The following is a 22,656-nucleotide window of genomic DNA, read 5'->3' as shown; positions in this document are numbered from 1 at the left end:
GTGATGTGCCTTTTAAAAAAAAACTGTTCAGAATACAGAGTTACATATGTTCTGTGACTGAGGCTAGGTCTACATTCAAAAGTTACGTCGACTCAGCTACGTCTCTCAGAGGTGTGAAAAATCCACACCTCTGAGCGATGTAATTAAGCCAACCTAACACCCACTATATAGACAGAGCTAGGTCAATGGAAGAATTCTGTCAACCTAGCTGCTGCCTTTCAGGGATGTGACCAGGTCCCCAGGATCCAACCTGGACTCTGGGACCACTGAGCTCTCTGTCCCACCAACCTGGGCTGGCTCAGTTCAAAGTCTGTCCTCCAGATGTTCTTCCGGGTGTTGAGTTGGGGAGGGAGAGAGGCCAAGTGATGATGTCACTTTACCTCGTTTATATTTTCTTCAAGCTTGTTGGAAAGATCTCTGCTGTGACGTGGGGATCAGGCACTCCCCATTGCATACGTGCCCTCTCTGAGAAGTCTCTGGGTTAGTGGATTCTTTCCTGGATGAATGTTGATGAGCCACTGGCTGGTCCTTTGCTGCAATTGAAAGATTGACTGTGAGCGTCTGCCAACCTCACAACATATTTCGGTAACACACACATAGCAAAACTTCATAGCTTTACATACAATGATAACACATACAATCCAATAGGATATTAATGTTCAACTGATCAAGATTTTTAAAATGATATCTCACAAGGCATACTTTCTCAAAATATATCATAATCATATCATAGTGATGAATATGGGAGTTGCAGGGTGCTACTTTGAGATCCAGAGTGTCACAGAGAGGTAGATTAATTAGACGACAGGAGCGCCATTCTCGTCGCTGTAGTGAGGGTCTACACTGAACCGCTACAGCTGCTGTAGCCTTTCAAGTGTAAACAAGCTCTTGTATTCCTTTTAATTTTAAAGGGGATATTAGTCAAACTACAAAAGAAACATTTCCTTTTTATAATTATAAAATGAAAAAAAATTGCTTTGTAGTGTAGATTTTTTGCAAATAATGAGCAAAAGAAAAAACTAAGTGAATAATATGCATTTTAGAGTTTTATTTGGTATTATCAAAATAGACTTTATCTGAAAATAATACATTTATAAGACTAAAGGACAAATTCTGTTCTCACTCTGGTCTTAATGTAGACTTCAGCTGAGTTATTCTGGCTTTACACTGGCATAACTAAGAGTAAGATTTGGCCTTGCCTTTCCATATTATTACAGGAAAAGAGGAGACAGATAGAAGCTCCCCAGTTAGTGTATGCATACTGTGCAGTTCCTTTAGGAATAAGATACAGTTAGTTTAGTCATTGCAAAGGCATAATCTGTCTTTAACCATTTCAGATGTACAGCAGTATATGCTGCAGTTGCTGTTCTCTATCAAGTAGTTGATTTAGATCTTTGAATTATTGTTAGAGCTTTAACATTATTCTGATGAACAATGAAACCTGTCGTCATCAACCACACGAGGGATTGGCAAAAATTGGTTGCTTAACACGGATGATCTTCTAATACTGTTGAATCAGACTTTTTCTCAGCACATGTGGGATACATGTGGGCGGTCCCTTAAAGGATCACTGTCAAATCACAATTGGCTCTAAATGTAGATTTTATAAAAAGAAAATTTTATATAACTTAAGACAAATAGAAATGTGTCCTGGAACTTTCTATAAAATTCCACTGAGAATAGTTGGTTGTAAATACATTAAAAATCCCTAGTGTTTTCAATAAACAAAGTGCTGCCAATGCAACAAGTAAAACAACTGAAAAAATAGAGAAATATTTTTTTCTTTGTCATCTCTTTCAATTATGGTTATCTTAGATGTTACTCTGTAACAATATTTAGTTAAAATAGATTGACATTAGCATGATTTTTAATTTGACAGTGTATGTCTAAATATTTTCATGTTGCCAAAACACATAGGTTTCTCTGAAATTGTTTCTGTATTATTCTTAGCATTTTTTTCATACGCTCTCTCTATGAAAACAGTGGCAAAGTAAGTTGAGTGCATCCTTCAGTGCCCTTTGATTTTAAAATTTATATTCAACAAGAGCAGAATTTGAGTGAACCTGCAAACTGCACCTTCAGAAACCTGAATTATGCACAAAGATTGGCATTTGCACGTTAGTAGTGTAATTGCATACCCACGAGTGTTTTTTTATAGGAGTGAAACTGTAGGTGCCTTTGCATTTTTGTGGGAACATGCAGTTCATCAGTTGGTTTTGAAAATATGACCCATTTAAAGACTATATGAAGATATTCTATCTTGTGTTACTTTGGAAATTAACAATAGATTTTCTACCAAAATTGTGGCTGTTCCCAGTGATAGTCCAATGAGCATTCAATAACATTGTTTAACTTCTGCTGATTGAATCTTTAGTGCCTCCGAAGTTTTTGCCAATATCATCCACACCACAGCCAGAGAGGCGGCAACCACCACAGAGGCGACACTCCATTGAAAAAGAAACGCCGACTAACGTGAGGCAGTTCCTACCACCTTCAAAACAGAGCTCCAGGTCACTTGTAAGTATCATGAGCATTGGCTATAGTGTGAGGAGGTTCAATAACTCAATAGTGGTGATAAGATAGAAGCTTTCTAAGGGTACATCTACACTACAGGGGGGAGTCGATTTAAGATACGCAAATTCAGCTACGTGAATAGCGTAGCTGAATTCGACGTATCGCAGCCGACTTACCCCGCTGTGAGGACGGCGGCAAAATCGACTTCTGTGGCTTTCTGTCGGCGGCGCTTACTCCCACCTCCGCTGGTGGAGTAAGAGCGCCGATTCGGGGATCGATTGTCGCGTCCGGACGGGACGCGATAAATCGATCCCCGAGAGGTCGATTTCTACCCGCCGATTCAGGCGGGTAGTGTAGACCTAGCCTAAGAGTTTAAACAACATTAAAACTTAGTTACATTGTGATTAGAGCTGGATGTAAAACAAAATCCCAAATTCAAACCAGTCCTGAATTTTTGGGGGAGTTTGGATCAAGATTAAATTTTCTGCCTCCGATGTTGTATTGAACCAAAACCCCAGATTCAGATGTCCCAGAACTTTGGAGAAATATGGATCCTGATCTGAACTTGGTGGCTCGGACCCATCTCTAGTTTTTATTTCAGCCTGTTTCAGAAAATAATATAGATTCTAAATAACAGATTAGGAGTTGCCTCCTTTCAAATGGAAAAGCAGCTAATCTATTTTCTCTTTGTTATTGGAGTATTTGAATTCACAACTGAAGGAATGAATGGCTTTCTCTTCCTCCCTTGTAAAGAGCTAGTTTGGTTAAAGTCATAATGTGAGAGAAAAATCTTTGAAGAGTCCAACTCTTGGTGTGACCACATTGCATTGTTGAGGTCACTGAGGCATAAACTGTTTTGCTCCTTGAAAAGAACGTACAGTACATTTGATCAATTAGCTTTAATTGAGAACTGTTTTCCAACAGCGCCTAAGTGGCAAAGGGGACGGAATGTTGGCTCTTTTGTGCTGGCACAGTGTACTTTGCAAGTTCATGTGAGAAACCTGGGTTCAATTCCTGGTCTCTTGTTTTCCCTAGCAGCAGGGGCTCCAAGTGTCCCTTTGAGGTATCTATGTGTAGAGAGATTGATAGGAGCCTTCAGTGGAAAGAATACTCACCAGTCCTCCCCTTGACAGTGGCACTGATGAGCTTTGAAGTCCTATTTATTTTTCTTTGGCCAAAGAGATGGTGGCTGTGGGGCAAGTCCTTCAGAGTGATGAGGTTGAAGTGTAATAACACAATAGTCTTCAGGGATACGGAGGATATTTTCCCCACTTCTCCACAAGAAAAAAATTAACTTTGTATCACATGCTTCTAGCTTGAATACAGCTTGTGATCCTGGGTGAATGGCATTCAGTACTCTTAGCTCATTTTTCAAGGAACAGTAATGAACCCTGCAGAGTATAGCACAACTAGAATTTTTTCTCCAAGAGTTTGTTTGGAGTGTAACTTTTGGAACCTCTAACACTTAAGAGGAGAGGTCATGGATGAGGGCATGATCAATGTAAAAAGAATTTCATTACCACAATGTACAGCAGTCGTTGTATGTGGGACCACAAGATTGTTTTCACATAAGTAGTCACAGGTAGAAATATGCAAAGGAAAAAAGCTCTGTGTATCATTTTGAGGTGTTTGCTGTTTTACACTTTCAGTATTTCTAAACAAATTACATCGTGATATTGATCCAGCCAATTTACTGATATCGATCCAGCGCAAAACTTGGAGACTTAAAAAAGCTTAAATATGAGGTCATTGTTTTAAGTAGCTTGATTAAGTTTTTCACGTGATTTATTTCAAATGATCATAAATATATCTTTCCTTCTTTATAAGCTATTCATTGGTATTTGGCAACTGTCAAGTGGTGTGTTTGTTCGTTTGTGTGTTTGTGTTTTAAAACCAAGAGAGAAAAATTCTAATTGGCCTACCAAACTGAAACAACAACAAAAATAAGCAGCAGAAACTTCAAGCCAAGCAGCAAGGAAACATCTATTGGATTCCTGCAGGGTCACATAAAAATGAGGGTTTCAGATCATGTGGGGACAGTTTATTTACTCCAAAGAACACTCTGTAATCCTTCACCCAACTTGTTCAACATGCTTTTTCTGTATGAAGTGAAAAGGAAGAAAATTGATGTTGAAATTATGTTCTTTTAATGCAGTCTGTTTTATGTGCCGCTGTTAAATATATATTTTTAATCTTTGCAACAGTGCCCTCTAGAGGTGGGTAACTGATAAATCACTTGATCTTTTTGTTTTAATTCAATGCAAGGTTTTCAGTACTAGTGTAACCAGTAACCTAACCAGCTCCTGCACCCTGACGTGGAATTCTTCACCACTCATACAAGCTGGCATCTCTTATTTTCTAAACCAAACACTGCATTTGTGATACTGCAGTTCCTTGAGTGGAAGCCTCTAGATAAGTGCAAAAAAATGCTTTACTTTTTATTTGACTGCACACTTCTTCATCCTTTCCTCCAGGATTGATGGAGTTTCAAATTCTTATCTGCTCCAGTGACAGCAATTTCCCTTCAAGGTGAAAGAGCTTGTCGTTAAATAGACATCAATGCCAAAGTAAAAAGGCCATTGCTACAGTTTCTTAGCAGAATTAGCAGGCAACTGGTCTGTCTTGCATACTAACTAGGATTTTGTGAACAGGCATCTCAGCATACCAATTAGTGCTAAAGTAAGAGGAGTGGGGAGAAACAAACTTGGAAAAATTCCAAACAGAGCCCTTTTTCATGTCAGCATATCAATGGTAAATGAGAAGTTGCAGAAACTGCAACTGGAGAGTTCACTATTTTTCCAGGGTTGGCCTTGTGGTGTACCTACCAAAGTCACCCAACTTGGTACTTAATCAGTAAGATACAGTCAGTGTACTGAGGTGTATGTGTGAAAGCCTTCATGATTTTTCTTATTTTCATGATCCAGAATCCCTGCTAACTATTTCATTCATGTTTAGCGTTCCCTATTCTGCTTCCTATCTATTGTTCAGGTTCCTAGGATAACCAAGTTTTTTCCAAGGACGACTTTCAGACCATTTTTTTCAACCATACAAACAGCTTCTCTGCTCAGCTCTCATCCCTTTGAAGCAGCCCTGGTTGGAGTGGCAAGGGCTATGTATTATCTGTGTGACAGAGCTTTTACCAGCAGGTGGAAACCCCCAAAGGTTTGCCTCTTTATGCTGGCTTTGGAAATTATCTTTACAAGCACATGACTTCTAGGGGGAGCACTTCCTAAGCTGTGGCAAGAATTAACAGCTTAGGTTGGCACACTACTCCTGATTGAGATTGATTTCAATGTTTGTAGAATACTTGTGTGTTAGATCCTTCAATCACCTCATGGGAAAAAGAAATCAGTTGTGAAAGGACAGCAAACTAAAAATGCAACATCATAATATTATCAGTGGGACACGTTTTCCAAATGTACAGCACATGAAGATCCACCAACCTTCACAAGCAAAACCACTGTGATCCTTGGATTGTGTTGAAAAGATTAAGCTGTTTGTTGCTTTAACAGGGCATACCGTATCATGGAATAGAATGGCATTTCTAAGCAAAATATTACTTCAAACCCTAACAATGATTTTAGTCTTCGATGCACTTAAGTATCAGAAGTATCCAGCATGATCAGTAGTTGGCTTGCACCAGGTTAGGTCAACCAGTTGAGAAGAAAATAACTCCCCCAAACCATTTTTGGACTGAACAGGAACCAACAATTTTTAAGGTTCTGAAATTTAGTGGGTTTTTCCCCCTCCCATTTCTGGTCCCAACCAGAAAATATTGCAAGACTATCTGTAGTCTAGAGATATCTAACTGAGTACTCCAGACTGAAGATGTCTAGTTAGGCATAGACTTTAGAGTGCCTAACATAATCTGAATTGCATAACTTTTGTATTTCACCCAGCACTTGAATACATTACTTTCTTGCTGTGACGCTTTTGAATGCATGGTAATAACTTGTAATGCAAAGTTTTACAACACATTGGGTATAATAAATACATTAATATGAAACATGTACTGTTTATACATAATCAGCACAAGCTCTTAGGTGAGGATATATTGAAAATAATCTACAAAGCACTTATTTCCTATTATGGAGATGTAATTCAGACTACATGTTATTCTTGATATAAAGTCACCACACTTACACTGTAATAGCTCTGATTGAGCCCTTGGTATGTTATGACTACATAGTCAAAATGTTAAGCAAATTCTTTACAAGTTCATTAACTTCTTATGTACAGAAAAGTACTTTTAACATGGCTTATTTTTTTCCATTTAAAATAACCACACTAAACTGTCTTTAATTAATATTAATTGATGATTGGATTCAAATCCAGAAAAACAAGTAAATTCAGAAGCTAGGTTCTGTCCTTAACACGCTCCACTGAGTGTAGGTATTGCAGAGGACTTAGGACATTACACACACTACCATATGCAGCTCCTATGACATGGACAAGGATTAATGATAGGAGTTAAAGCTAAAACTCTAAAATGTTACTGTTTTTGTAAACTTTAGTCAGTGGTTAGTGTAATTTTGATTAGCTTAATTTAAAGACTGAGCTAATGTTGAAATTAAAGATTCGGCATGTATTTATTTTTATTCTGAGAAGGAAAAAAATTAAACATTCTTCAGAAATCGGTATATCACTTAACTTTTGTTTAATGTTGCATTAAAGCTTTGTTGTCCTTGTGTAATTGCTGGAATTAAAACATTAGCATTTAAACAAGTGAACATTTTCCATGTTCCCCCTTTTCCCTGCTGGCTATTCACACAAGTTTTAATGAAAATTAATTTTGCTGGTTGCAAGAACAGATCCACATCATTCTTCTGCTATCTAGTAAACATCTGAAGTACTAGTTCTACAGAAACAAATTTTTATTGATAAAGCATTTTAAGAGATTAAAGAAACATATTAGAGGCTAAACTTTAAAAGTTGAAACGTGTATTTATCATGTCATTAAATATGCAACAAATTAGTGTTTAAATCTTCATCATAATGAATATTTTGTTGTCTAAGGGAAGAATTAAATATGATACTTGATTGTATTAAAGGAAAAATATCCCTCCTGTAAGGAAATAGCTTTCTAAAAGACTGAAAACTGTGATTGATCAAAAGCATTTAGTAAATCTCATTTGCCACAAACACCATCCTGACATCTCATTCTGTAGAAAATAAGTTTCTCATTGGCATTGCCTGCCCCACATTCTCTCACCCATTATTCTTCCTCTCCATCCCTCCCAAAGTATTGTTGATATCTAAAAGTGCTGTCATCATAAGGATCTAAAATACAATACTGACAGCTAGCTGCTGGTTACGTGGAAGTTTGCTGCTAATGAAATGACATATTTTGTATGTTCATGGAGTTTTACACCTCTCAGAGGAAATCACATTTGGTTTTGATAGTTTGGTTTTTCCAGAAAACTAAGTGTCACCAGTAAGAACATACCCCAGAGGTTTGGCTTGTCTAAGAAAACCAAAATAAATTAAATTTTAGCTTTTTGTGGGTACCTTAAACAGGGTGAATTTTCTTTATGTTCCTTTTCTAGGTAGATAGGACAATAGTTCTTTAAAATACAGTGGTTCCTAAATGCTAATGTTTGCCAGGTCTGCAACAGAGATCAAAATATTTTCTCTCTAATTGAAAGTCAGAACAGAATTTTAAGACTATCTATCTAAATTGAGCACTCTGATTTATCAATTAGATTTCCAAGCTATCCGTAGAGTGCTGTCATCAGTTTCTTTGTGTACAGAGGAGATTTCCTTATTTATTCAGAGAACATTAAATTTCTGTGTCACTTCGGCACCCCTCTGGGCTAAGTGAACAGGTGCACTAAGCAAAAAGTGATGGGAATTCCCAGGGCAGTTCTGTCTTTCTGTTAGAACCATGCAATCAACCTCAGGGCTGGATTACAGATGGGAACGAGGCTTTTTATTCTGTGGTACCGAAGTTAGAGGCCATATGCTCAGGGTTGCTGTTCTCTTAAATGCACTAGCACAGAGTGTATGGAAGTTTCACAGATGGGCAGTAGTTCCATCATTAGTAGCCTGGGTGTAATTCCCTGCCAGTAAGAACACAACAACGGATTAACTGTTTTGCTCAAACTTTATATTTTAAGATTACTTTAATAAAGTTTAAATTGACATTATCATCATCTTGGAGGGAAGGTATATTAACTGCATATAATACATTTTCTATTCCTTTGCTCTAGATTTTGTTCACAGGCTCTAATTATAACCATGATTACCAATATGTGGTACCATTGAATAAAAATTCTTTTGGAGGTGGCTACTAACCGCTTTCTTCAGCTACTCTGGGCACCACAAAGTCTCCGAGAAGCTGCTTGTCTTTAAGCAACATCAAAGGGAACAGTGCCAAGAAATATCTTTTACACCTATGTATCAAATCATTTTATGTCCTTTCAAATTATAAAATTGAATTGTAATTGGCTAAAACAAATATTCATAATAAATAAAATCAAATCAATGGAAACAGGTGTCAGATGATATACGTGCTCATAGAAAAAATTGCACATAATCAGTCTCTTAGTTGGTTTGAAACTCATGTGATGCCCATGGATCAGCCAGTGCTATTCTGTTTTTGGGTTGTGAAATCTTTTCTTTGAAGTTACTAACTAGGTGGCTGGCTTTCTAGGCTGAAGTCTTGAAAAGATGATGGGTTACATAGTAATGTAGATTTTTGGCTTCCAGGAGGAATTTTGTTACCCAGTGGAATGTCTGGCTCTGACAGTGGAGGAAGTCATGCACATTCGTCAGGTGCTGGTGAAAGCAGAGCTGGAAAAGTACCAGCAGTATAAAGATGTCTACACTGCCCTCAAAAAAGGAAAGGTATGCTTGTTTCAGCTGATCCACTGAGAGCTGTTAGGGAGGGAGGTGAATCACACAGATTCCAGTCAGTGAAAGAATAGGAGTTGGAACCAGAATTCAGGTCCCAGATTTTCATTAGTAATTGACCAGTCTGACTTTCAATTTATATTGGAGAAACTAAACTAAACTTTCCCTACATGAAGTAACATATGGGCCAGTTTCCTTGGTTTATATATGGAAACGTCAAAAATTTGTATTGGTAGTTGTTGCGCGCGGTCTCTCTCTCACACTTTTTTTACCTTAAGTTTAATAAAACATCCTTCCCCCATCATTCCCCTAGACCAGTGGTTCCCAAACTTGTTCTGCCGCTTGTGCAGGGAAAGCCCCTAGTGGGCCGGGCCAGTTTGTGTACTTGCTGCGTCCACAGGTTCGGCCAAATGCAGCTCCCAGTAGCCGTGGTTCGCTGCTCCAGGCCAATGGAAGCTGCTGGAAGCGGCGGCTCGGCTAAACCTGCGGATGCAGCAAGTACATAAACCGGCCTGGCCCACTAGGGGCTTTCCCTGCACAAGCGGTGGAACAAGTTTGGGAACCACTGCCCTAGACACACACACATACACAGCCATGCTACTTCATATTTTTTTCTGGAGAGACCAGAGCTACAGGTAAAATAGGATATAATAAAAGTTTTACAATATAAAGTATCTTTTTTTTTAATTCCCATTTAAATCAATGGAAGCTGTCACAACCAAGTCCAGTTCCCTTGTCTGAATGGACACCAGTCTGTTGTGAGTGGACCCAGCTGCTGATTCCCACATGCTTCTAAGTGCCTTGGGTCTGGATAGTGTCTGATCACTGTTCCTAGCCCTGGGTTTCTCATGCATGCTCCCAAGTGCAGACCCTATATCTGCTACCCTTCTTGGGAATTGGGACCCCATTTGGACCTAGAACCAGTGACGCAGCCTTACCAAGTTCCAATTGTTACATATGTTCCACCTCTCCGTGGGTGCTTTGAGCTTCCTGATTTACCCCTTCAGGGACAACATGGCAGGCAAACAAGGAACAAAGGCTTAGCAAAGGAATTTCTTAACCACAGACATTTTACTCTTAACAAAGCACATGAGCGAGTTACAGATGTTTGAAAAAACAAAATCCTGAATACAACCCCAGTTTGATCTCACCCCTCCTGTGAATACAGGGTTTGGTCAGCATCCCTAGGCCAAGCAGCTGGTCCTGCCTTCTCTGTCCTTAACGTGTTGTCCTGGCATGTAGCAGTAGATAGTTCCTTCACATAGAGTATTCCCACTTAAATAACCCCTTTGGTTAGGTCCTACAGTCCCTTCCCTGCATCCCACCCCCACCATGTCTCAGCTTCTGTGCAGATAATCTTTCTTCTTATGGTTGGGCTGACAGTAGAAAGACAAACAGCACTGCTGGCTTTGGATTGCTCTGTGCCAACTTATCAGATATAGTCATTCAACTAGGTCTGGAGCCCCCACTACAAAATGGGTGCTCTAATCCACATTGGAGATTGCAATACAACATGAGGGTCGCACTCCAAAATGAAGATTACAGTTTAAAGTGGAGCTCTGGAAACAAAATGGTACCCACAAAACAAGACAGGGTTCACAACTTGACCCAGAGCCCCCAGTCTGTCACAGAAACTTTCCCTGTATAAAGAGTGTGGAACCAAGGCCCTTGTATATGAAAGAGACAATGAGAGATGTCAACAAGTTCTTCTAATTCATTTAGAATAAAGTGGGTGAGGAATTTTTTTCCCCTCTTTGCCTGGCTGAATTGTATGTTCTGAGTTTTAAAGCAAGTGGGATTATTTTAAGGCTCCATTGTCCTCCAAAGGTAAGCAGGATGCATTAATCTCACACTCTTATTTTTTGAGCCTTAGGCATGACATTCAGAGGCTCATGAGTAACAAGCTAAAAGGAATTTAAAGCTTCTGGGAAATCATGCATCATGTGACTCAGGGGGATTTAATATGAGAGCACCCATCTGCCAGTGTATTTTTCTTCCATAGATTACAGATCACTAAAAAAAAATTACAGTGTCTCCTTTTCCTCCCCTGGGCTCCTGCACATTAAACTCATCAAATAAATCTATCCCAACTTCAGTCTGTGCATCTTCACCAAAGGCCAAGTTAGAAGCATGCAATTTTATTTCCAGGACTGTACTGCTAACGTTGCAGTCTCTTCTGTTTTAAATTTCTTTAGCTCTGTTTCTGTTGTCGAACAAGGAGGTTTTCTTTCTTCACCTGGTCCTACACCTGTCAGTTTTGTAAGAGGTGAGTTTTTGCTCAGAGTGAAATACTAGGATTCATACCTCACTGGTTTCTATTTTAATTCACAGTGTTATTTGGTTTTGTTTTTGAAATGTAGTTATGGTCAGAAAAATGACTAAAAATGGCTCTTCCTTACTCAACATACCTGCTCCCTTAATATATTCAGAGTCAGAACGGCTCAGGTTTTAGAGTAAAACCGTAACAGTGCTCCTCTGTTAGCCCAGCAGAGCCCATATGGGTATGAGGCAATGAGATAGATTCTACAGAATCCTCTGGGGTGACATGTGAACCCAAAAGAACAGAGAGAATTTCAGATTCCATTTGAGTTGGTAGTATTGGCAGTTGGGGAAAAAATGTTTACCTGTAAACTAAGCAAACGTTAAGGTGATAGTCAATAAGGCAGTAAATATGGAACTCCACACTGTCTTACTTAAATAACATTTCTTTCCACTGAATGATTCAGACTTTTACTTTTCTACACAGGCCTGTATGTTCACAGTGTTGCAAAAAGGTAAGTTCAGGAACCTACCATTTGTTCCTTTCAGAAAGGCTGTCTTTTTGGTAACGATACTTCAGGCTGTCATTCTCCTGCTCTTGTAACAGATGCGGTTGCCATCAAAGCCATACTCCACCCTTCCTATCTTCTCTCTGGGACCTTCTGCTTTGCAGAGAGGAGACAGTTTTATGAGACCAGAAAAACCCTCCACCAGTCACCACCGGCCGCTTAGGAGCATGTCCAGGTGAGAGACATTCCTAGTTCATCTGTGCTTCTGGTAGCAGCTCTTCATAAGATCTTCTCAGTCTCTTAGTTGCTAATGAGACATAATATACTAGGCTCTGTTTTTGTAGTTTGTTTAAATTTTCCAATGTTTGTCATATCTTTTTAGAAACCCAAAGATATAAATGTCTTTCCTTACCAATTTCATTTTTCCATTGGATAAAGATGGATGTTTTTCCTTACATTTCTAGTGGAACAAAACCCATCCTGATTACTTTTCATTTACTACTTAGTAAATATAAACTATATTTACTTAAATAAGACTTGCTGACACGATATTTAAAATGTGCTCTGTCCCCTGTCTATACTATAGCTGACAATGATAGTAATATCAGTACAGCTGATAAATATTCTCACATTTTTTTTCTAGTGTAGATGGATCCTCAGAAGAAAAATCTGTCTGTTCTTGGTAACTGAATAGGGAAATTCTCCCTTATTAGACAGTGACTTACCCATGCAGAGGTGAAAGTAAGCTGGTACAGTGTACCAGCAAGAGCCAGTACACCGGACCGTACCAGCTTCCCCAGGCTGGCGATTTAAAGGGCCCAGGGCTCCCTGCAGAGGCCGGAGCCCTGAGCCCTTTAAATCACCTCCTGAGCCCTGCTGCCGGAGCCCTGGGGTAACGGCAGCAGTGCTCCATCGGCGATTTAAAGGGCCCGGAGCACCGCTGCAGTCGTGGCGGCCAGAGCCCCGGGCCCTTTAAATTGCCCCTGAGCCCTGGGGCTCCCAGCCGTCTCTGCAGCTGGTAGCTCTGGGGGTGATTTAAAGGGCCTGGTGATTTAAAGGCCCCGCCTCATCTGTTGAGGCCACACCCCCTGCTCAGGATTCTGGCGTACCGGTAAGTCCTTTCAGTTGCTTTCACCCCTGTATACATGTCAAACACTTTCTACTCTCTAGCCATAGGTTTGTTTCATTTGGATCAGGTCAGGATGTAGATCCATGGACCCCTCTCTCTGTGTGTGCAAGTCTGTCTTTAAGATCCACTTCTGCCAGGGTTTCTGACACATGCAAATTAGCGAAATTAAGACATCCATGTAGTCATTCATAAAATTCTCTTTGCCAAATCATGCTTTACACTAGCCTTCACTGAATAACCATGTAATCTTATTGACGTGTCTTCCCATCTCCATCCTTTCCTTACTGCTTTGTTGCACCCTCATTAAGTCGGGAACAGCAAGACTTGGGACAGGAATAGTGTATTCTTTCTCTTTGGGAGGTGTCTCCATTGGCGTCCAAAGCAGTGCTGAATGTAAGTAATGATAACGAGTAAGGGACGGTTTCTTTGTTTTTAAGGTTGTCCACAAAGTCTAAGTCTGTGGATAAATCAAATGAAGATCTGCAGTTTCCCAAAGAGTTAATGGAGGACTGGAGCACCATGGAGGTGTGTGTGGACTGCAAAAAGTTTATTTCAGAAATCATCAGCTCAAGCCGGCGCAGCCTCTCTCTGGCCAACAAACGAGCCAGGTTAAAAAGGAAAACACAGTCGTTCTACATGGCATCACCAGGCCCCTCTGAATACTGCCCTTCTGAGAGAACTATCAATGAGATCTGAGTCTTGTGCCTTTTTCTTTGCTTTTGTCTTCATGAGGTCAGCATCCGTGAGAAAGATCACTGAAACTGTCCTTCCCTTTGTTTTAATTAACGAGCTTGAATTTGCATTAGATCACAGGGTTTGCTACTCTACAGTTTCCACAGACTCTACATTCATATCTGTAGATAATGGTATGTAATAGGCCAGCCAATAACTCATTGGCACTGGAAGGAAACAATAGTTTGAAAATGTTGCCTTTGTGTGTATGTGTGCGCATTGTGCAGATAGAAAGCCTTTACTTGCATTCAGTTTTTTATCATTCCTTGAATTGTTTTCAGGACAAGAGCTGAATTGTATTCCTAAAGGAGAACCAAATCTAACACAGGTGTCAATGTTAGCACAATTGTAAGCAGTAAGTCATATTGGCATTACCAACCTAATAGTGTTCATGTTCTAGTTTATATGGCACATGGAGCCATGTTGTACACCAAAAACCTAGTGTGGGCTGTTGGTCTCATTGTCTCACAGCACAAAACCTAGAAGGTTTTGCTAGTGCTATCAACATTATCTTTCTTTCAACTGTTTTTACTGCTCTGAGATCATGGTTCATTGTGGAACTTGATAATGTCTGTGTTCTAGTGCAAAATATCTGAATAGGTTGTATGCCCAAAAGGGGGGCCATTTTCCCTGAGCTGCTCTACTTCAAAGCCCCGGTGTAATTATAAGTGTCTCCTGTGCAGGTAGGAGTAGTTTATTCCTTATCTTGAATGTATTGTGATTATTGTATTTGGTAGTAGTAGTTTTAGCAGTAGATAGAGCTGTACACTCGATGGGGAGGGTGGGAAATGAGAGGCTTCTAAATTTAACTGAATTCTGTAAAGTATGTAACATGGTTACCCAGAGAGGAAGTATGGGTAATATGTATATTTGTATTATAGTGGAACACACAAGCACTGCTATAATTAAAAGTTCGGGAGCATATCCATTATAAATCCCATTTTTCAGGGGTTTATAATTTGGCTGTAAAATGTAGGATCCTGATGAAATTTGAGACAACAGAGTCTCAGATTAGGAGCACCTTGTTTTGCTTTTTAACAAACTTATGGAGAAAAAAGTCTAGCTGTTAAGTTTCAATAATGTTACAATGTTAACAAACATCACATGCTTTTTGCTCTTTTGTTAGATTCAAATGTTTTGTTTTTAAAGCAGTTAAAACATAATTAGAGTTTAGTCCATAATATGGAGATAGGTCATTTTGGTATTTAAAAATAAATTAACACAACCAAGTTACTAATACTTGAAAATCAACGACTGTGCATACACAGTAACCTTTTCATAACATTTTTCATACCCAGATCGATATTTAATATCAATACAGTGCTGTATTATATACTATCATAGTAGGAAAGATTCAGATCTATTTATTAACATTTCAGTACTAGAGATTGATGAGAGATACCTCAGAACTGCTCCAAAGGACAGGGTTTTTGTAATACAATTAAGGTTGATCTGTTTTCAAACTCTAAATACATATTTACAAAATAGAATCTCTTGAACCAAATATTATGCATTTTAAAAAGTCACTAGGCGCCAAATCCTAGACTTGATGCAGAGGAACTGGGTTGATGATCGGAGTCTGGCTCCCACATTCCATTGAGTAACATTAGAGCCACTCTGCAACTGCTACTGCACCAGCCCTGCAGTGTGGAAAGGCAATAGCCACCCACTGACACCGCCTTCACAGGCTTCCCGAATCCTATCCCTGCCACCCAAATATGCAGGATTTCCCCCTTCAAGTCATATTTGCGAGTTAAGCTGTAATAGCTCCATAGCAGCTAGTCTAGTATTAGGTAAGTGTGTGTTTGGGCTGTTCTGAAAAGCCTGTACAAAGGACTCTTTAAACCCATCCTGGGACACGCCCATCCTCATTTTCCTTTAATCGTATTTACATAAACACACAGTTTGCACACACGGCGAGTATCGGGTAATAACATTAAGGGTTTGCCTGAACTGATGACCACAGGAAGTTCAGAGTTATAGGTGAGTCCCCATTCTTAACCCTTTCCTTTCTGCAGAGGGCCATGCAGCTGTTACCCCCTCTGTCTGGGGACCTCAGGATGATGGGTCTTTCATATAAATTACAATATCTTGATGAGTTAAGGACCTACGATAGCGGGGGTAGCACTGTGCAATTTATGTGAAATGGGTAATGAAAGATCCCCCGTTAGTCATATGATAGCCCCTCAATCAGGTTGCCCTTTTTTGCCACTTATGTTTCTGTGCCAAAATTAATCCCTGCAGCCCACCCACCCACCTCTTTCCGTTGCTGTATTGCATAGTATTCACACCAGACGGCCAACTCCCAGGAAAGCACATAGGGCTTTTATTTTAAACCCCCATTATTCTGTTTGTAATTTTTCTTGGGAAACATCCCCTTCTACACCCCATACGTCTATGTACTGCTCCTTTCCATGGCCCGTTGGAAAAAGCTGCAGGAGCAGGAAACGCGTTCCTTAATGTCTCTGAGGCTCTCAGGGGTACAGAGGATCCGGCATGTTTTTCTTTCTGTTGGGAGGGGTTTGTGGTAGAAGCCATGGCCTCATAATGCCTCACCATCCAGTATATGGGCAGTGAAATCAGACTCCAGCCCTGCAGATCCTGGGCCATCCATGAAGGCCTACCCCTCAGTGCAACATCCTTGCTCCCTGCAGCATAGCTCCCTTGGTGAGGTCTTCTCTCCCATATCAGTGCATCCTCATAGATGTTGTAGAGGAGAGCTGACGCTGCTTCTAGCATCATTACTAAAGTGTGTTGTTTGTATTACGGCGACACCTAGGAACCCTAGTCACACATCATGACCCTGTTGTGCTAGGCACTGTACAAACACCGAACAAAAAATGGTCCTGTGAACTACTGAATGGCCGTCAACTTAGAGTCCACTAGTGTGTGAGGGCAGCAGGGTGCAAAGGCTGGCTGTTTCCAGTTCTATCCCGTCTGCCTGACTCAGCCCCTCCAGGGCTGTGCGATGGTAGCACAGAGGCACCTGGAGAGGGGAATCCTGCCATAGAGCTGCCATTCTCCAGGGGGGTTTTCCACACTGGTTGCTTCCATCTATATTAGGGAAAATAGGCCCTTGTACAATGTGCTGGCAGAGGAAACAAAGTCAAGCAAAGGCGGAAGAAGCACCGTCCACTCTTTGCCCGGATCAGTATGGAGTGGACTATTTTGAGCTTTCCACCTCACCCTTCGTGCTAGTGTCACAAACCCATTCCAAGTGTCAAGGACCAGTCCACTTTACCTGCGTACCTTATGAAGCTGCCCACAATGTCCTATTTATGGCTTACAGTTCATATCCGTGTCAGAACAGAAAAACAAAAGCTTGTAAATATCTGTAATATATTTATTAATATTTAGAAAGCTGCCATGCATTGAGCAATGGGAATTGACTTTCCCATGAAGATTTAAAAAGAAAGTGAGTCTTATTTATATGTATATTGATTATATTATTAGATTTAAAGTTGAGCCTCTCTCCATAGACATTTTTAAATGAATTTCTGTTGAAAAGAATGTGGGACTAGCACAGTGAGCTCATTTAAATGAGTGTTTAAAATCTTTTTTTTTTTTCTAACTGTGTTTAATAAAACTAGGACTTGTATAAGTGCATCAGAGGAGACCCAAAGGGGGTTTAAACAACTGTCGTTGGCAATGCAATGGTCTTGTATTTTATACATGAAAACAGTTCTTGAGAATTCAAAGCCAGCTCAGCCTTGCTAACAGCTGCAATGAAGGTAGCAAACAGGCCTTTGTGGCGGCTCTTACGTGTATAAAACAAATTCTTTCAACGTTCATGGTGACAATATTGCTTATGGGGGTTTTTTCATTAAGTCCTTTATTGAAGGGAAAAAAAAAACCTGGGGACAATAAAATTCCTTTGGAGCATAGCCTTTGTGTGTATTAATTATTCACGTGTAAACTATTGTAAAGAAAATTTTTTTACTGCTTTTTAGAATTTTGCAAACGTCAAATGGTTGTATCTTTTGGCAAAGGCAGTGTTGATGAGTAAGATTTTAGCACTTACTAGGCTACACGAAAAAAGGAAACAGGTCAAAATAGTCTTTAGAATAGCAATATAACTGCATATGTGACCCACTGGACTCTAAGCATTAAAGTATGTTTTGCATTAAAATACTGCTTCTGCTAAGCAGTAGAAAAGTACAGTATGACCAGTTCCTACCAAAACCTTCCATATCACAAGCTGAAGAGCTGTATATAATTTTAACTCTTCCTATATGCATCAATTGCACTGAACTGTTTACAGAATCTAAATAACTACACGCAACCTCTCTTTTTTTGAGCCTGTAGTTGATGTGCATTGTGGGAGAGGTACTAGGAGTCTTTCAAAGACCAAAATGGAAGGCTATCAAGAAAAAATAATAAAATAAAATACACATACATCATCATTTATTTTCCAAAAACCAATCTGTTCTCTGATTCTCTCTTCTAGGATTGGCTGCATGTTTTATAGGTAGGGAGGGTGGGGGGAAGATCCAACTTTAGACAGGTATGAAGGTAGCAATCATGCTAAACTTCATCCAGAAGTTCTGTGCAGCTTTTAGGAATGTCTTTATTATTTTAATTGTATTTGTGAAAGTGACATCGCACAGTGGGTAGCAGAAAGGTGCTGTAACTGCGTGTTCTGGTGCGACAGCATCCCTCTTATCTTAGCATTAAATTCTAAATCATTTCCATGTAGAAGGCTGAAAGCTGGTTTTATTTTTATTTTTATTTTTTCTTTGATATGTAACAAAGTTAAAACTGAGCTGCTGAATTGTTAACATTAATCACAGGCATGCAGTCCATTCTCTTGTTTTCCTCTGACGTCACTAATACGCTTTTGCTCTTCCTTAATATTTAACAAAAAATATCCTAATACGAAAACAGCTAGATTAGGTCATTGGATCACTCGACTGAAAAAGCCAAACAGCCATAGATCCTGCATTATTTCTTCAAAACACAAACCAGTCAGGCCCTATTACAGCCTGAGCCCATTCACCTGAACTTGGGAGGAGTAAGGAAGTTAAATTTTTCCTTCAGTATTTGTACTGGTGATGAGCTGATGCTGTTAGAACTCCTGCCATCCCTATGGCAATTTTGAGGGCCAGATTAACCCAGTTTTGCAGCCTTCCAGTCCTGGGCCAGCCACCAGCATTACATTTTATATTCATTAGCCTATGTCTCCCAAGAGGCCATTCCAGAACAGGGTTTGCCAAGACTTAGACACATCCTGGCCCCATCCTCTGTCTTTCCCCCAGATGTGCCCCTATTCTGGGTGGTGGGAGGAGGATGTAGGAGCCTTGCTGCCAGTCTCATGCCATCAGAGGATTCCTCTAGAAAGAGGGAATCTTCTGTTGGCTAGTTGAGTTCTAGAGTAGCACAAAGCACCCTGAACAGGCCAGAAAATCTGGCCCATGGTTCTAAAATGCCTTTTATAAAACTAGGGATTTAAAAGAAGAAGAATCTCCAGGTGCTGTAAGAACTGCACTTTTTAAGCTCACTGTCTTTTTCTCTCTGCAACTTAAAGAATTATTAGCAATTTCTCCTGTGAGTGACTCCCAACCCGTTTTCAAACTTTCCATTATGTAGGCAGGTAAAATGAATGCTGCCAGGGCCTTGTGTATACTGATAATTGTCACAAATTTTCCCCACCATTGGGCTAGCATTAGTCTAGAGCCGCTGGCATTTTCCCACCCTGCTGTCTAGACTCACACTGGTGCCTGGCCAACAGTAGGAGAATCTTACTATCATCAACCTCGATGACCCCATTAAAATTGGGTCCTGACCCACAGTTTGAGAACCCCAACCTATGCTATACCTTTAGCATAGGTAGCACTGAAGTGCTACAGTGACAGCTGCAGCTGTGCCACTGTAGCTTTCAAGTGTAGACAAGTCCACAGTCACCCTGCAAGTGCACAAAAGGGGATCTGTGCACTATTAAACTGCTGCTTCATTTGTTTTGTCTATATATTAATTTCTCATCTGGCTGTTCTTTTAACTACTTGACAGATGCAGAACTAACTTGGGTCAGTCCAAGCAGAACACATGTGCTGTGTGGCCAAGGTTCCAGATACCTCCTAATCTCCCATTGGTCACAGTGTCATGGTACTGGATGACAGTAGCACAGCAAGTATATGAGACCTAGCACTTCAGGAGTTAATGAGGAAGCCTGTCCATGCTGTTGTAGGAACTACCACCATGCCTTTTTGTAAGGCTAAATAGATGGTGTTGTACTTGACTGTTCTAAACTGTTTTTCATTGAAAACATTTGTTAAACCAGTTTTTGAGAGGGTCAATCTTGAATCTGATACTTCTATTTCTAGAAACTTGAAATCAAGTCTACAGGGCCAGCCCCTGCATAAACATGGGGTGCTTGTGTGTTAGAAACAGTACTTCGTACTGCTGTAGCACCTTCCTCAAAATGCGTAACAACCCGTAAGATAACCTAGTGCCCAGCACCAGGCCCAAGGAGTTGGGCTAAGCACTGAGAATAGATGGAGGCCCTATTTCAGACTAATGTCTGGAGAAGATGGCATAGGCCAGCCCATGGGGGAGGAGAGAAGGATCCTTGTGGCAACAGAGATAGTGGCCCAGCTGTGTACGCCTCTGCCCCTCCCCCCATTGCATAGCACCTCTGGACTTTCACCCCTCCCAGACACAGGAGATGGATTTGTTTCTTAGCCTTGGTACAGCTCTGTGAGGTAGGTAACACAGAGTTTATAGATGGGGGAATCACAGCACCTCCTTCCCAATGTCAACAGGAAGCTTTTGTCAAGGGTGGGACTAGAACCCAGCTCTCCTGCATCATAGTCCTGTGCATGAAAAAGATTGCATGGCAGGTAAAGGGCTGCCATCTATGAGTGGAGGCTTTTTTTTTTTTTTTTTTGGTCTTTGCCTATGCCTCACCCCCCTGCTCTTCTTGATTTGGTTCATATCAAGCAAGGGGTTTTAATGAAAGTGATGACTTGAAGGGTAGCAGTGTAATAGGCACCCTCAGAAGTAACTTAACCTGAAGGGTAGCCGTGTTAGTCTGAATCTGTAAAAAGCAACAGAGGGTCCTGTGGCACCGTTGAGACTAACAGAAGTATTGGGAGCATAAGCTTTCGTGTGTAAGAACCTCACTTCTTCAGATGCAAGAAGTGAGGTTCTTACCCACGAAAGCTTATGCTCCCAGTACTTCCGTTAGTCTCAACGGTGCCACAGGACCCTCTGTTGCTTTTAACCTGAAGGTTTATTTGTGAACTTGACTTTTTAGTCCCATTTAGCTGTCAGTATTTCATCTGTAAATGGGTGTACATTTGCCAGTAAGCTATGCAGTCATTTTATTCTTTCCAGGCCTATGGAAGTTAGCATTAACTTACAGTGGTGCCTATTAATTGGCTAAGTCTTGCACTACATACAAAGACCACCTGCACTGAGCTTACAGCCTAAGCACAGGCACCACAAATTGCATGCAGTAGGAGTCCCACCAGTAGGTTTCACCTTGGAGTGTATTTCAAAGCAATCTTTAAGGATATAGCACAAACCCAACTCCAAAGTGTTAATTTCTCACATCCCTTCTTCCTCTATACTGTCATGGTGCATGTACTTTTGTATGGCTTCCAATAGATAAGGGCAATCATTTATATGCAAGAAAGGCAATAGGATTTTTTCTGCTTGTTTTCATGCTGTGATACTGAAATGCAGTTTGTTTATGCATTACTAATAAAAAGCTCTTAAAAGGTGAATTGTCCAGTTCCCGCTTTCTTGACATAATAATGGTAAAAACATACCTAGAGTATTTAATAATAGGCTTTTGTGTAACCTGGGCTGAAACAGTGATTGTTTTTTTGTTCTTAGCCTTAGTACCCTAAATACTGGTTGCTATTACAGACTCTAACTAGTGGGGGAAATGAGGAAGGGACAGGGAGAAAAGCGTTGAGGCCCTAAATTAAATACAGGAGCTGGGAGGAAGGGGGAACATATACACAGTTAAGTTTCTCCTTTGCACACTTTCTGCACACATTTATGGTGCCCAAAATCCCAATGCTGTAGTACTGCAGAGCCTAATAAAAAGGCTCTAGCATGCCAACTCCTGCTGCCCTGCCTTAGGAGACAATAGTCACTTTATAAAGTCAGGCAGTATCAAATTAAGGTTTGTTTTACCTTGTAACAACTCCCCTTTGTGTTTGAGATCAGAGCACTCTTAACATCTCAGTACCTGGATTCTGCCACCACAGAGTTTAAACTCACCTTGTGGTAGTCCCCATGAGAATGATTTGCTGTGTGTTACTTCAGGCTTCACAAAAAACAAAAACAAAAAAAAAACCCCACCGTGTGACTTAGCCCCCAAGGCCTAGCTTTGTCTTCCTGTCCATTCAAACATTTTTCACACTGCTGAAAAGTGGCAGCTGAAAGTTAGCTTGTGATTTGGTTATGTAAAAGACCCAGCGGTCACAACTCTGTGCGGAAACTATGACAGGGCTCTGAGATGGACAGAGGTAATTTACATTTCAAAATAAGGCTTAAACTAACTATTATATACAAAAAAAGTAGAGTTATTTTTTTAAGAAACCTGAGCTACAGTTAAGCATTCTCCTTCCAGCCTCTAGTCAAACACATGGTGCCAGTGCCACATATGGGAGGAACCATTAACCCATAATAAGCTCAGCTTTAACTATTCAC

General features: G+C 40.3%; 1 protein-coding gene across 4 annotated transcripts in view; it reads left to right on the top strand.

Annotated features, from left to right (window-relative positions):
* The window catches only part of SPIRE1 (spire type actin nucleation factor 1), a 171,831-nt gene extending 153,952 nt beyond the window's left edge, over nt 1-17,879 (top strand). For 2 of the 4 annotated variants that reach the window (XM_054019600.1, XM_054019599.1), the window contains 7 exons: nt 2,375-2,517; nt 5,503-5,676; nt 9,223-9,360; nt 11,562-11,632; nt 12,113-12,140; nt 12,233-12,369; nt 13,701-17,879. In XM_054019600.1, the coding sequence (XP_053875575.1) occupies nt 2,375-2,517; nt 5,503-5,676; nt 9,223-9,360; nt 11,562-11,632; nt 12,113-12,140; nt 12,233-12,369; nt 13,701-13,959 (950 nt within the window). In that variant the 3' untranslated portion in view covers nt 13,960-17,879. The remainder of the gene's footprint in view (nt 1-2,374; nt 2,518-5,502; nt 5,677-9,222; nt 9,361-11,561; nt 11,633-12,112; nt 12,141-12,232; nt 12,370-13,700) is intronic. The other 2 variants (XM_054019602.1, XM_054019601.1) reach the window with 1 other exon arrangement.
* Nucleotides 17,880-22,656: the final 4,777 nt, after the last annotated feature.

Source organism: Malaclemys terrapin, chromosome 2 (assembly GCF_027887155.1).
Source record: "Malaclemys terrapin pileata isolate rMalTer1 chromosome 2, rMalTer1.hap1, whole genome shotgun sequence".
Classification (NCBI taxonomy): domain Eukaryota; kingdom Metazoa; phylum Chordata; order Testudines; family Emydidae; genus Malaclemys; species Malaclemys terrapin.
Note: the sequence above shows the minus strand (reverse complement) of the source record. Positions and strands in the feature narration are given on the sequence as shown.